The sequence below is a fragment of the Haliotis cracherodii genome, unplaced genomic scaffold (genome assembly GCF_022045235.1).
Source record: "Haliotis cracherodii isolate W230 unplaced genomic scaffold, xgHalCrac1.p SCAF_12, whole genome shotgun sequence".
NCBI lineage: Eukaryota > Metazoa > Mollusca > Gastropoda > Lepetellida > Haliotidae > Haliotis > Haliotis cracherodii.
Window position 1 is genome coordinate 34644995 of NW_027266267.1, and position 14915 is coordinate 34659909.

The 14915-nt window shown below is 43.2% G+C and overlaps 1 protein-coding gene across 1 annotated transcript; it reads left to right on the plus strand.

The window, feature by feature from the left end:
* The first annotated feature begins 7872 nt into the window (after positions 1-7872).
* Positions 7873-11855, plus strand: LOC139457810 (cell adhesion molecule 2-like). Its single transcript, XM_071239156.1, has 5 exons — positions 7873-8027; positions 9440-9826; positions 10089-10448; positions 10932-11207; positions 11642-11855. Exons 1-5 carry the CDS (start codon positions 7970-7972, stop codon positions 11839-11841), a joined length of 1281 nt encoding a protein of 426 aa, XP_071095257.1. The 5' UTR covers positions 7873-7969; the 3' UTR covers positions 11842-11855.
* Positions 11856-14915: the final 3060 nt, after the last annotated feature.

Below are 14915 nucleotides of genomic sequence, written 5' to 3' on the forward strand. Positions count from 1 at the left end.
ACTTAAGTACTGATTAAAGCTCACTCTCCCACCTATTTAGAACGCAGGTGTGTGCCTATATCTACAGTCAACACTATCGCAACTACAGTTGCACGTACTATTACACCTAATCAGAATAAGTAATTCAACAAGCAGATTCGTAGATTGAACCAACTTGCAGCGGTGATTGGATGATTTTGTGTAAGATGTTTATGTTTTTTAAATATATATGTTTACCGTATTCGACGTAATAAGCACCCACGGCGATATTTGCTAATATATTGGCAAGTGAACAATCCCAATTAGCACCCCTTGCGAATGATCAATGCACACAAGACTTATTTATTCGTGTATGATACGCACTCGTGTGTTATATGCACCCTTAATTATGGGGAATTAAATTCTGGGAAAATATATCTGTCGTATATAAACAGTCAGGCCGTCAGCATAAACCACAAAATTTATCTTTAAACTCTGTTTTTTTCACCAAAATATTATCTAATAAGAGCCCCTATTTCTAATTTTGAGAGCTCCCTGAGCGCTTATTACGGCAAATACGGTATCCATCCTTTAGTTTAAACTGACCATGTTTTTCTATATTTAGTGTTGTCGTTTTGAACATGATGACTCATGGTGAATTTGACCACAGACAGCTGGTGACATATGGTGCAGGACTCAGGGTGGTGTGTTGAGCTTCCTGTACTCGGTTGGTTGGTTGGTTTGTTGTTTAACGCCGCACTCAGCAATATTCCAGATATATGACGGCGGTCTGTAAATAGTCGAGTCTGGACCAGACAATCCAGTCATAAATATCATGAGCATCGATCCACGCAATTGGGATCGATGACATGCATGAACCAAGTCAGCGAGCCTCACCACCCGATCCCGTTAGTCGCCTTTTACGACAAGCATAGTCACCTTTTACGGCAAGCATGGGTTGCTGAAGACCTATTCTACCCCGGAATATTCACGGGTCTCCTGTACTCGGAAAAGGAACTGGCTAAGCTAGTCCTTTACCAGTTTTATTTCTGCTTTAAGACATTACATTTAACAATTGTTGAACGCTTAGTTATTTTAAAAGAAACATAGCCTTACTATAGAAGTCTATGGGAAACATTGATCTGTGTGCAGCCTATAAGAACTGATGCTTCATCATACTGCCTTATACTATCGAAATACTGTTTCACGCAACTGAATCACACTGAATCACAAACCGTAAAAGCGACTGTGCTTGTAAGAGGCGACTAACGGGAACGGGTGGTCAGGCTCGCTGACTTGGTTGAGGCATGTCATCGTATCTCAATTCCGTGGATCAATGCTCGTGATGTCAATCACTGGATTGTCTTGTCCAGACTCAATTCTTTACAGACCGCCGTCATATAGCGGGAATATTTCTGTGTGGCTTTAAACAACAAACAAATAAACAAACAAACAAACACACATTACCTCTTCTACATTCCTGAATGTTGCAAAACTCCCAGCGTTTCATGGGATCAGTGGTGTAGTTCCAGGGCTTGCCGGTTCCATCCGGATCCCTGCAGGAGTTGCCCGCAGCGCTGACAGACCCGTCCGCGTAGTAGGGGCTGGTGGACCGACAGAACCTGTTCCTTACGTGTGGCGTGTCAGCTGTCCACGGTTGACATGTCCGGCCGGACACTGTGATAGACACGTTTCCCGCGTACACAGCTCTTCCCCAGTGTTTCAGGTAACAGCCAACAGCTATGGGATTTTTAAATATTTAGTATTTTATCCCAGTTCTGATAAACTGTGGAAATTGTGGATAAGAGTCAACAATGTGTTTGGGAAACAAATTGTACAATGAGTTAGTCGGGGAACACCTCTGTGAACAGTATTTCACTTCTATCAGGGAGTGTTATCATGAAATGTTACTTGGAAGGAAATGCGAAATATTTGAAAAATATAAAACGTTGAGATTAAAGTTTCTACCTAATTTAGATTTTACAAGCACAGACAATCAATTGATGATCAATTTGTTGAATTCGACCAATGCAGAAGTTATCAAAACTTTAGCAATGTATTTGGAACATATATTTAGACTCAGGTAAATATATTATACTATGTTCAAGATCACGTTGATTTTTATGTATCTTCTAAAACTGACTGTACTATGGGCCATATGGCCTTGGATACTGAATAAACTCTCTGTCTTACAAGGAAATGCTGTGATTCAAGTCTGAGATATGTACCAGTCTGGTTACCAACGAACTCACCGTCCCTGTGTGATTACAATCCAAGAATCACAATCAGGCCGAATCTGGATTTCGAACCCGAATCCTTACAAGAGAAAGGGACATAACTCTTCAAATCGAGTACTAGCGTCTTAGGAGATATGATCAAACAACTTCTGCGGTGAAAGAAATGAGTGCATATATTTTTATTGTAAGCAAAAGTCCACAAAATCCTCTCGCTTCATAACAGTTGTTTATCTGAGAAAATACGAAGATATTAAAACCTTATATAAGTGGATTGTGTTTTTTCTATTTCATCATGACCCGTACTTAAATGAACCTATTCGCACAAACTTGCCACGTGCAGGAACAAGGCAGGTTTTCTATAAAAGGCAGATCCACTTCTGTCATTACCTTGTTCAGCAAACTGCCGAACGAGAATTACATTATTAATTGTGTTAAAATTGAAATATACCATCACCATGCATGTTATATATGCCTCAACACAGCAGAACTACTGCTTGATATTTACATGATATAAGTGTGCTAATATGGACATAGAGAGTCACCTTGCATGTTATGTTTGCCTTAACACAGGTGAACTACTGCTAGATATTTACATGATATAAATGTGCTGTAATATGGACATAGAGAGTCACTGAACTACTGCAGATATTTACACACAAACAATACACGACACAAATGAGCTAAAACTGACGTTTCACAAATCGCTTTTATATTCACGGATGCATGAGAGAAATTACTTAAGATCCTATTTGTATATACCTTCAGTACAACTCACATCTACCACATCTACTAGAGACGCAGCAGCTCAACCGAGACACAATCTTACACAGCTGCACTCATGTCACTGGCACCTCTAGGTTTGAATGGGTCCCCAGTAGCATCTGTATGTCTTTCGAGGCGACTCACTCAACCTGTCCGTCACTCACTCAACAACTCACTCACAACCACCAGCTCAACCAATCACTCAACCACTCACTCAACCACTCACTCAACCATATAACCACCCACTCAACCACCCACTCAACCACTCACTCAACCATATAACCACCCACTCAACCACTCACTCACTCACACACTCAACCACTCACTCAACCACTCACTCAACCACTCACTATCTCACTCAACCACTCACTCTCTCAACCACTCACTCACTCAACCACTCACTCACTCACTCACTCAACCACGCACTCAACCACTCACTCACTCAACCACACTCACTCAACCACTCACTCACTCACTCACTCAACCACTCACTCAACCACACAACCACTCATTCTACCACTCACTCCCCCTCTTAACCACTCACTCAACCACTCAACCACACACTCAACCACTCACTCACGCAACCACCCACGCAACCACTCACTCACTCACTCACTAAGCCACTCATTCAACCACTCTCACTCACGCAACCACTCACTCAACCACACAACCACTCAACCACTCACTCACTCAACCACTCACTCACTCACTCGCGTAACCACTCACTCATTCACTCGACCATTCACTCACTCAACCACTTACTCACTCACTCAACCACTCACTCACTCACTCACGCAACCACCCACTCAACCACTCAACCACTCACTCAACCACTCACTCACTCACGCAACCACACTCACTCACTCAACCACTCACCCACTCACTCACTCAACCACTCATTCAACCACTCAACCACTCACTCAACCACTCACTCACGCAATCACCCACTCAACAACTCACTCACTCAACCACTCACTCACTCACTCACTCAGCCACTCACTCAACCACTCTCACTCACGCAACCACTCACTCAACCACACAACCACTCACTCAACCACTCAACCACTCACTCACTCAACCACTCACTCATTCCCTCGACCATTCACTCACTCACTCAACCACTCACTCACTCACTAAACCACTCACTCACTCACTCAACCACTCACTCAACCACTCACTCACTCAACCACTCACTCATTCCCTCGACCATTCACTCACTCACTCAACCACTCAACCACTCACTCAACCACTCACTCACTCACTAAACCACTCACTCACTCACTCAACCACCCACTCGACCACCCACTCAACCACTCACTCACCCGCCCAACCACTCTCACTCACTCAACCACTCACTCACTCACTCAATCAACCACCCACTCAACCACTCACTCACTCACTTACGAGCACAGAGAAGAGCCGGCAGTGTCCACCATCCCTTGTGATCACACTTCGCCTCGGTAGTCCCCGTTACATACCTGTACTCCCGTCCCGCCTGTCGACCACACCCATACTCGATCACCACCGGGTACAGGGGCTTCCGGGTGGTGAACCTCTTCACGGCACCCACACTGATGAAGTCGGGATCACGCTGACAATTCTCTGGGACACTTTGGGGACGTTTAATGTGATGAGTTTGTCCCAATGTATGAAAGCCCGCAAGTGTTCTGGGACCCTCTGCCTCCCCTGTGGCAGAATCTCGGGCCGATGGGGATGATGCGTTCTTTGTACCGACTGGAGTCCCAGCTGCATCTGAGGCATCTGACTTCCCCTTTTCGCCTTCTTCCAACTCAGCATCCTTGACCGACAATTGTGGGATAACAGGCACATCGTCATGGACGAATCACCTTTCGACCACCTTTTCTTTACTAATGTCAGGATATATCTTCACGTTGACGCTATGAGCTGAATGTAGGATGTAAGAGAGAACAACACACAACGGCAAAAACATCGACATTGTCGATAACGTTGCCGAACTTGCAGTGATGTGTTCTTGTGCTGCACAATAGACCCAAAGTGGTTTTTCTTTTCGAGATTGTATTACTGCTTAATGTAAATTTTAATGTTCATTAACATTCACCCATGTACTGAAAAGGTAATCAAAAATTCTAAATGACAATTTGTTTCTATCCAGCGCGAAATTGAAAAGACATACCATGTGACCAAACAATAAAAGTATCTTGGAATTCGAGGTTATCTATGACCATCTGGGGTGTATGGATATTTGGTATATGTGATAAACAAAAGATTAATGGCATGTGCTGAGTTACACATGGGAAAGTAGACAAAATGAGCAATGATCGACGACGACGGTGACGTCAAAGTCACGCAATATCACCCTCAGCTAGGTCTCACATTTCACAAAATACACCAACAGCCACGTGTTACATCGTAGACAGCGCACCAACAGTTAGGTCCCACACAGCAGGCAATACACCACAAGCCAGGTCCTACATGATACACAATAAACCACCAGCCAGGTCCTACATGATATACAATACACCCCCAGCCAGGTCCAAAAGCTATATACTTCACCATCAGCCAGGCCCTACACGATACACAATACACCACCAGCCAGATCCTACATGATACACAATACACCATCAGCCAGGTCCTACATGATATACAATACACCATCAGCCTGGTCCTACATGATACACAATACACCATCAGCCAGGTCCTACATGATACACAATACACCATCAGACAGGTCCTACATGATACACAATACACCATCAGCCAGGTCCTACGTGATACACAATACACTATCAGCCTGGTCCTACATGATACACAATACACCATCAGCCAGGTCCTACATGATACACAATACACCACCAGCAAGGTCCTACATGATGGACAATACACCATCACCCAGGCCCTACATGTTGCACAATACACCATCAGCCAGGTCCTACATGATACACAATACACCACCAGCCAGGTCCTACATGATACACAATACACCACCAGCCAGGTCCTACATGACACAGAATACACCACCAGCCAGGTCCTACATGATACACAATACACCATCAGCCAGGTCCTACATGATACACAATACACCACCAGCCAGGTCCTACATGATACACAATACACCACCAGCCAGGTCCTACATGATACACAATACACCATCAGCCAGGTCCTACATGATGCACAATACACCATCAACCAGATCCTACATGATACACAATACACCACCAGTCAGGTGCTACATGATATACAATACACCATCAGCCACGTCCTACATGATGCACAATACACCATCAGCCAGGTCCTACATAATACACAATACACCACCAGCCAGGTCCTACATGATACACAATACACCACCAGCCAGATCCTACATGATGCACAATGCACCATCAGCCAGGTGCTACATGATACACAATACACCATCAGCCAGGTCATACATGATGCACAATACACCACCAGCCAGGTCCTACATAATACACAATACACCATCAGCCAGGTGCTACATGATATACAATACACCATCAGCCACGTCCTACATGATGCACAATACACCATCAGCCAGGTCCTACATAATACACAATACACCACCAGCCAGGTCCTACATGATATACAATACACCACCAGCCAGATCCCTCATGATGCACAATACACCATCAGCCAGGTCCTACATGATACACAATACACCATCAGCCAGGCCCTACATGATATACAATACACCACCAGCCAGGTCCTACATGATATACAATACACCACCAGCCAGGTCCTACATGATACACAATACACCACCAGCCAGGTCCTACATGATACACAATACACCATCAGCCACGTCCTACATGATGCACAATACACCATCAGTCAGGTCCTACATGATACACAATACACCACCTGCCAGATCTTACATGATACACAATACACCACCAGCCAGATCCAACATGATACACAATACACAATTGGTGAGGTCCTACACGATAGACAATACGCCATCAGCCAGGTCCTACACGATAAACAATACACCATCAGCCACGTCCTACACGATACACAATACATCATCAGCCAGTGCCTACTTGATACAGAATACACCATAAGCCATGCCCCTCATGATAGACAATACAACATCAGCCAGGGCCTACTTCATATAGAATACACCAACAGCCAGGGCCTACTTGATGCATAATTCACCATACACCAGATCCTACAAGACAGACAATACACCATCAGCCAGGTCCCACGTGATAGACAATACAACATCAGCCAGGGCCTACTTTATAGTAAATACACAGTAAGCCAGGTCCTACAAGAGAGACAACACTGCCAGCAGCCAGGCCCCTCATGATAGACAATACGCCATCAGCCAGGCCCCACATGATAGACAATACACCATCAGCCAGGCCCCACATGATAGACAATACACCATCAGCCAGGTCCTACAAGAGAGACAACACTGCCAGCAGCCAGGCCCCACATGATAGACAATACAACATCAGCCAGGCCCCTCATGATGGACAATACACCATCAGCCAGGCCCCGAATGGAAGACAATACTGCCACCAGCCAGGCCCCACATGATAGACAATACACTATCAGCCAGGTCCTATTTGATACACAATAACACAGGATGTGTGTTTTAAGCAGTGACACAACATCCCAGCTCCCATTGATGAAACGTTGGTCTGGGCAGGGAGACAACTCGGCATGAGCTGCTGGCAAATACAACCTAAGGGGAAAGGTTTGAAACACAAATCGTTATTCCGTCAATCGTTTAAAACCCAACAGTATGTTTATTACAATATTATTGCGTGAAACATTTCTAAGCCTTCACAAGTCACGCGGAAGACCTGGTTGTGGTTTTGAAACCAGATCCCATTGACACATATTGCTGTCATTCTACCCAGAATTCTCTGAGTCGTCACTGCGCATGTGGTTAATGTTTGCAATCCCGGGACTGAAAAGTGGATCACTGCTGCAGCTATTCTCTGACGTCTCATATTATAAAAAGATCAACATAACTTTAGGAGTGAATTCTGTGTGCCGTTGTTATCATGGTATGGATACCGACCTTCTCGTGTTGGCTATTTACGAGTTACCTTATTTCATTCGGTGAGTTATTGAGTATTTGTTTAACGTGAGAACTGGTTGGAGCTTTTCGCGACAATGACCACTACTGTTTCAACAAAGTACTTGTAAAGGAATTGGTGTGACAACGTCATTGTCTAATCGATTTATTCATCTTCGTTTAATATAGTGTTCGAACATGTGTAGTTACTTTTGTCATATCCCCCTGTGATTCGGTGTCAATATTCAGAACCAGGAAGTTCTCATGTGCTCGATAACACTCCGAGGTCGATGTGCCCTCGGCGTTTATTTCTAGCTGCATACGTAAACGCAGCACAGTCATGAGGAGAGGCATTTGTAAAGGTGTAGCGATTGCCTTACATGCGAAGTACACAGGCTGCATGAATGAACTCTGTTATCTGCTACCCGGTGTAACAGGGCATAAAACTAAGGTCGACGTCTTTGGTCATATGTGGAGAAGGCGCCTGACCTCGATTCAAAAGATCCGCTGTTAGAATGCAAGTTTGTAATCTTGACTAATGTTGATATGGGAGTATATACACGGGTGATTCAGCTATTTGTTTTCTCTTCCCAATGTATTTAGCATGATCAATTGTTATGCAGCACCGAGGCTGCGCTATTCCATTTGACGTCTGATCACTTATGCAAGTTACTCATAATCAACAATTTTACGCGATGAAGCCTATAGATTACTAACAAAGTGCTTGCTCTGTTCGTGCATTGCCAGTCCATCTGGTATTTTTGCTGTTATATTTGTAGTTTTTTTGTGGGTTTTTTTCATTCACTTCACCACGGTTTTATATTATGATGTAACATGTCCACGTGGTTAGAGACAGCTGGTCTTAACAACAAACCTCTATGTTTCCAATGTCCCATATCTTGTCAAGGAATTCAAATTTTTGTTTTGAATATTTGTGTACTACGAATGATTGTGTCAAATCAGTAATGCATTTTGACATAGACAGCGTATTATTGGTATAATGAGAGTTTGCTTGGTCTGATATTCACGTTCTGTGACAGTCTAGGATCAATATCATTAGAATACATAGCTCGAGTGATCAAGTGAAGGGTGATCCCGGCTAGTGAAACAGCTAAATCAATTGTCGACAGCACGATCAGCTATATTGGCTTTCGTTCAACTCTAGATGAGCACAAGGTGTCTATTTTCCCGATGAGCCTATAGTATTATGAACATAGTCGGGACCAAAACGAGTCACCAAACCATGGATAAGTAGACGAATAAGTATAATTTGTGTACAGTTTGAACCTCATTTAGTTGGGAGACAACCAATGTGTAAACAGGGATAGTGCTTACGTTTAAAGGTTCGCTTGGATTATATGTCTGTGGTGTTCGTTCATTGGTCGAGCATCAGGGATGTCACTGATTCGGTATCAGGTGGTGAATGAGAGGTTAAATAATACACTTTTCATTGCAGGTGTTTCGCATGTTTATGGAATAACGCTGACAGCAAGAGATGAGACAGGAATTAAAGGACCCAACCCAGTCACTGTCAAGTGTGAATATGTACTGGCACCGGGAGAAGTACTTTTTACAATAACAATGAGTAGAAAAAGAACTACAGATCCATCTTATACGGACATCGCAGTTTTTAGACCAGATGTCGACTCATCACTCTATGGTCCAGGTGTTGCAGATGATTTTAAACTTCGAACAACACTCATCATGTCTGATGGTTCCACAAGTGTGCGTTTTGATCGTGTAGAATGTGAGGATGAGGCAGCCTACCGCTGTTCTGTTGATTATCAAACAGCAGGGAACACGGCTGATACAAAGACAGCTGATATGAATCTTCTGTTGCAAGGTAAGTGAGTTTTATCATTTACATTTTGAAACATAAGTTATACAGTTCATGACAAATAATTACTGAGTTTCAGGACCTTTAAGTAACAGAACTAAAAAACTGTGCTATATTTTACATATTTTGTTTAAAACTACGACAAAGACACAGTCTAAAGAATTTGCTTTTAACTCCACATGTAGAAATTAAGATGCGGTTAGTCATGTTGGAGTCACCTATTTCATATTTCTTAAGTGATGTAATGTGTGTGTATGTTTCATTGCAGCACAACCTTTGACACCAACCATAACACTGACTCCTGCCTACGCTGATGGCTACACAGACGGACAGCAGGTTCAATTCCGGTGTCAGGGATCTATTGGAAAACCTGCAGGAGACTTCTTGTGGTTCAGGTACCGTGGCAACACGCCAGAGGACATAACTAGTCTAGCCAGACTAAACCCTTCCTATCCAACTACAGGAACGTGCACCTTTGATCGAGTAAGTCAGCTGACACTGAATGTCAGCAGACAAGACAATGGAATGACCATCCGGTGTGCAGCAAACCACACCACGCTCACAAAACCTACAGGGTTCGAAACATGCAACTCTACATGTAGACAAACTGACAAGATCGCAGTTTTCTGTAAGTACACAGTTTAGGAAAGGAGAACATGTTTCGCATAATTTAGCAAATGATGACTGTGAATCTACATATCAAAAAGTTTGTTTACTGGTATATTTTTGATCAACAGGTTGTTTAACAAATGTGTTTTGTTGTAAAACGAATAGAGTTTGTGCAAAAATCCTGTTGCTTTGAATACTTTTCAATGCTTTTACTGGAATGATTTTATCATAAAATGGATACTGTTATATATAGATGCGACAAACCTATCCGATAGACTTTCATATGTCATTCATATGACAGGTTACGGAAAAAATGTGCCAGTGTTGCATTGTCAGCAGGCATGTCATTATGTGTAAATTGGTGTCACTTCTAGTGTTTTCAGATCCATTCAGTGACAGCGCCCCCGATGTCAGCTCCAACCCTGCTGGGGGCACACACCCCACACACTCACTCACTCACTCCCTCACTCACTCACACACTGACTCATGCTAATATTTTCAGATACATTCACTGAGAGTGACCCCGATGTCAGCTCCAACCTTGCAGGAGGCACACACACTGCTGGCGACACCGTCACCCTGAAGTGTAATGCTGATACCAACCCACCAGCAACCTTCTCCTGGCACAAAGAAGGAGACGATAATTCCACCACGCCGGGCGGAGAATGGACACTTTCTAATCTTCAAATAGAAGATTCAGGAACATACACATGTATGGCCACCAATGTTGTCCGTGGTGTGACGTACAATGCATCAAGATCTCTCAACATCAATGTTTGTGAGTATAGTCTAGTTTCGTTAGCATTCAGCGGAGTGGGTGGCCAGACGATTGTACCAGTCACACTTTGCTGGATTCATGTATTTGAAACACAACATGTCAAGTGAGTGAATGACAGAGTTGGATTTTACGCCCTTTTTAGCAATATTCCAGCAATATCACGGTGAGGGACACGTGAAATGGGTTTCACACATTGTAGTCATGTGGGGCATCGAACCCGGGCCTTCCGCGCACCGAATGAACGCTTTAACAACGAGGCTACCCCACCGCCCCTAAAATATGAAGATGACTATGATACAGGTAAGTATAAGATAAAAACTAAAGTTATTTTGGGAATGACATACATCTTTGCACGAGCATGATCATCTAACTGTGACTGAACTAATGCATGTATTCCTCTCTGTCTGTCTCTCTCTCCTTACCAACATCTGCAGTTGCAACAACAACCACCCCTTCCACCACACCCTCTACGAGTACACAAAGTCCTCCTTCTGGAAAGACAGATGCTGTTGAACCAGGACCAACAGGTATGTTCACAATTGTTGTCAGTGTTGTGATTTGTAGGGTCTCTCAACATCATTACAGCTGTGTGCAGAATATTTATAACTATTCAATATCAGTACATATACTTTAGCACACAGCCCATATCTCTGGGTGGTGGTTGTGGGGGGGGGGGTATTGGCCTATTGGTTTATGAGTGCGCCATCCGCGTCAGAATCCGCTGGTCGTTGGCATATATCCCAGATTCTGCCCGACTATGCTATTTGGTTTGTCACCACAATGTCCGAGCAGTATCACCTGCATCACCCTGTTGGCACATAGTGTTGTACTGGATCTTCAAAGCACTTTAACAAAAACTCATTCCGCAACTCCATGCATAATATTTATCTACTTAAAATCCCTATCATAAGGATTTCAGATTCATGTGGAATTGTAATAATATTTACATTTGTTAAGAACGAATTTGTACGGCCTGTATTTCTATACGACAATTGTGACGAAAATGTTCAAATAATTAAGTAAATATATAATTCATTAATGAAAACTTACACGATTGCTAGATGGTGCGTTTGAGTGAAGGTGTGCGAATGAAGACATAATGTTGAGTTTATTAGCACAACTTTCTTTGCTTTTGATTGCTTACCAAATGCAGCGCTTTTGTTATATCCCATTCTTGTATATTTATTGTGTTTTGCAATGGTTCAAATGCATTTATGTTAATAACAAGAATTACGTCTTTCTTTTATCTAACCCTTGTTTGTTACCCTGTCCTATTCATCTATACATATATTATATGTGTGTTTATATTGATGTTAATGTGTTTTTTGTGCCCGGATATGAGTCAATTGTCTTAATGGTATGTATGAACTATTTTCTGTACAATATCAATTATCATTGCGTGCAGTTTATCCTTATTATTAAATGTTGTAATAATTAATAATGTATTCGTTAGCAGCCTCTAAAACATTAATGTTAATGAAATATTATACTCGTGGCCTAGTGGTGTCCTTGATAGCTTTAGCTGTAACAGAAACCGCGTGTATAGTAAACAAACAAATGCATTGACACATGTATCCCATTCTGTTTTATGCGTTCTTTTGACACCGGCACATGAACCAAATGAAGCAGATATGATGAAGCAGATAGGCCTGGTTACAACACATCCGTTCCTTGTAACACCGTCCCCGTGAGATGCCTGGTTCCACCACATGTGTTTCCTGTAACACCGTCCCAGTGAGATGCCTCGGTCCGACACATGTGTTTCCTGTAACACCGACCCTGTGAGATGCCTGGTTCCAACACATGTGTTTCCTGTAACACCGACCCCGTGAGATGCCTTGTTCCACCACATGTGTTTCCTGTAACACCGACCCCGTGAGATGCCTGGTTAAAACACATGTGATTCCTGTAACACCGACCCCGTGAGATGCCTGGTTACAACACATGTGATTCCTGTAACACCGACCCCGTGAGATGCCTTGGTCCAACACATGTGATTCCTGTAACACCGACCCCGTGAGATGCCTGGTTCCAACACATGTGTTTCCTGTAACACCGACCCCGTGAGATGCCTTGGTCCAACACATGTGATTCCTGTAACACCGACCCCGTGAGATGCCTGGTTACAACACATTTGATTCCTGTAACACCGACCCCGTGAGATGCCTTGGTCCAACACATGTGATTCCTGTAACACCGACCCCGTGAGATGCCTAGTTCCAACACATGTGTTTCCTGTAACACCGACCCCGTGAGATGCCTTGGTCCAACAAATGTGATTCCTGTAACACCGACCCCGTGAGATGCCTTGGTCCAACACATATGATTCCTGTAACTCCGACCCCGTGAGATGCCTAGTTCCAACACATGTGTTTCCTGTAACACCGACCCCGTGAGATGCCTGGTTACAACACATTTGATTCCTGTAACACCGACGTAGACGGAGACAAACCAGATTAATCTAGGTAGGTCTGATTAAATTACTACGTGTAATTTGCGAGATATGCGTAATTGTAAGAGGCAAACCCATGCATCAGGGAATATAATGGTTGGATTGGGCGTTTCAGTAACGGAAGACGAGCAGCTGTCTTTATTTGGTGTCGATGTTACCTCAGCAACCCAACAGTAGCAGCCCAGCTGTAGCAGCAGCAGTTTCCCAGCAACACAGAAGTCAGTAGCAGCAGCGGTTACCTCAGCAACACAGAATTAGCAGCAGCAGCAGTTACCTCAGTAACGGCAGCATCTACATGTACCTAAGCAATGCAGCTGCAGAGTTTTCAAGGAGTTTGGGTTTCTCATGAAAAATGTATTAAGTGAAAATGTTCATTTGACGTACTGGATAGCCGAGAATGTGTGTTGAGAAAAAAACATTCTATGTGTTTAAGCAGATTGCCCTGAATAAAACTAGACTAACATGACAATTAATGCCTTGGATATGAATGATTATGTACTTTGATAAAGTCACATGAATAGTGTATAACTATAGGTACTTCGTGGAGTAAAGAAGAACACATGTGACTTTACAATTCTTGTGACAGTCGTGAGTCTGAAACCTTTCTACCAAATAACTGCTTTCTTTCCTTGGTAACTTTAAACTTCAAACAAGGAGACATTCATCTGTGATATGGCTGCGCACATGTCATCTACGCAGGCTTAGCTACCGTTCGCATTCTTTCCTGTTTTCTTCTAATAGCGGGAAATACACCGATGTTGGGGACGTTTGACACAGCCAGTTTGAAACCGTCTACATCAATGGGATCCGGACACTCCAGCAGAAGGTGGTTGAGGTGTGGACTTCGGAGGGGGATGATGTTGTCAAAGATATTAGCAACTAACGAAAATCCATCACAGTAAGGGATTTATATACAGTGGGATAATCCGCACACATTCTACTCATCAAATATCTCCTGCTCTCTAGATACAAATTATCAACCAGTTAAATATCATTTCACTGATCGTAGTCAGTGTGGAAATTACCTTAACCTGGGTTGGGTTAAACGCCACTTTGAGCAGTAGCCACATATATCACGGCGTGTCTGCTCGATTTCGGGGACAGTAGAAACATTGTGCAGGTAGCAGAAGTTTACCACGTTGGTGAAACCCACGATGTGTATGTTCTTGAGAAACCAAAAATTAATCAGGGATCCAAATCCAAATACTGCCTTTACGAGTTACTGATTGCAGGAGCCTGGAACTCAGAATTAATTT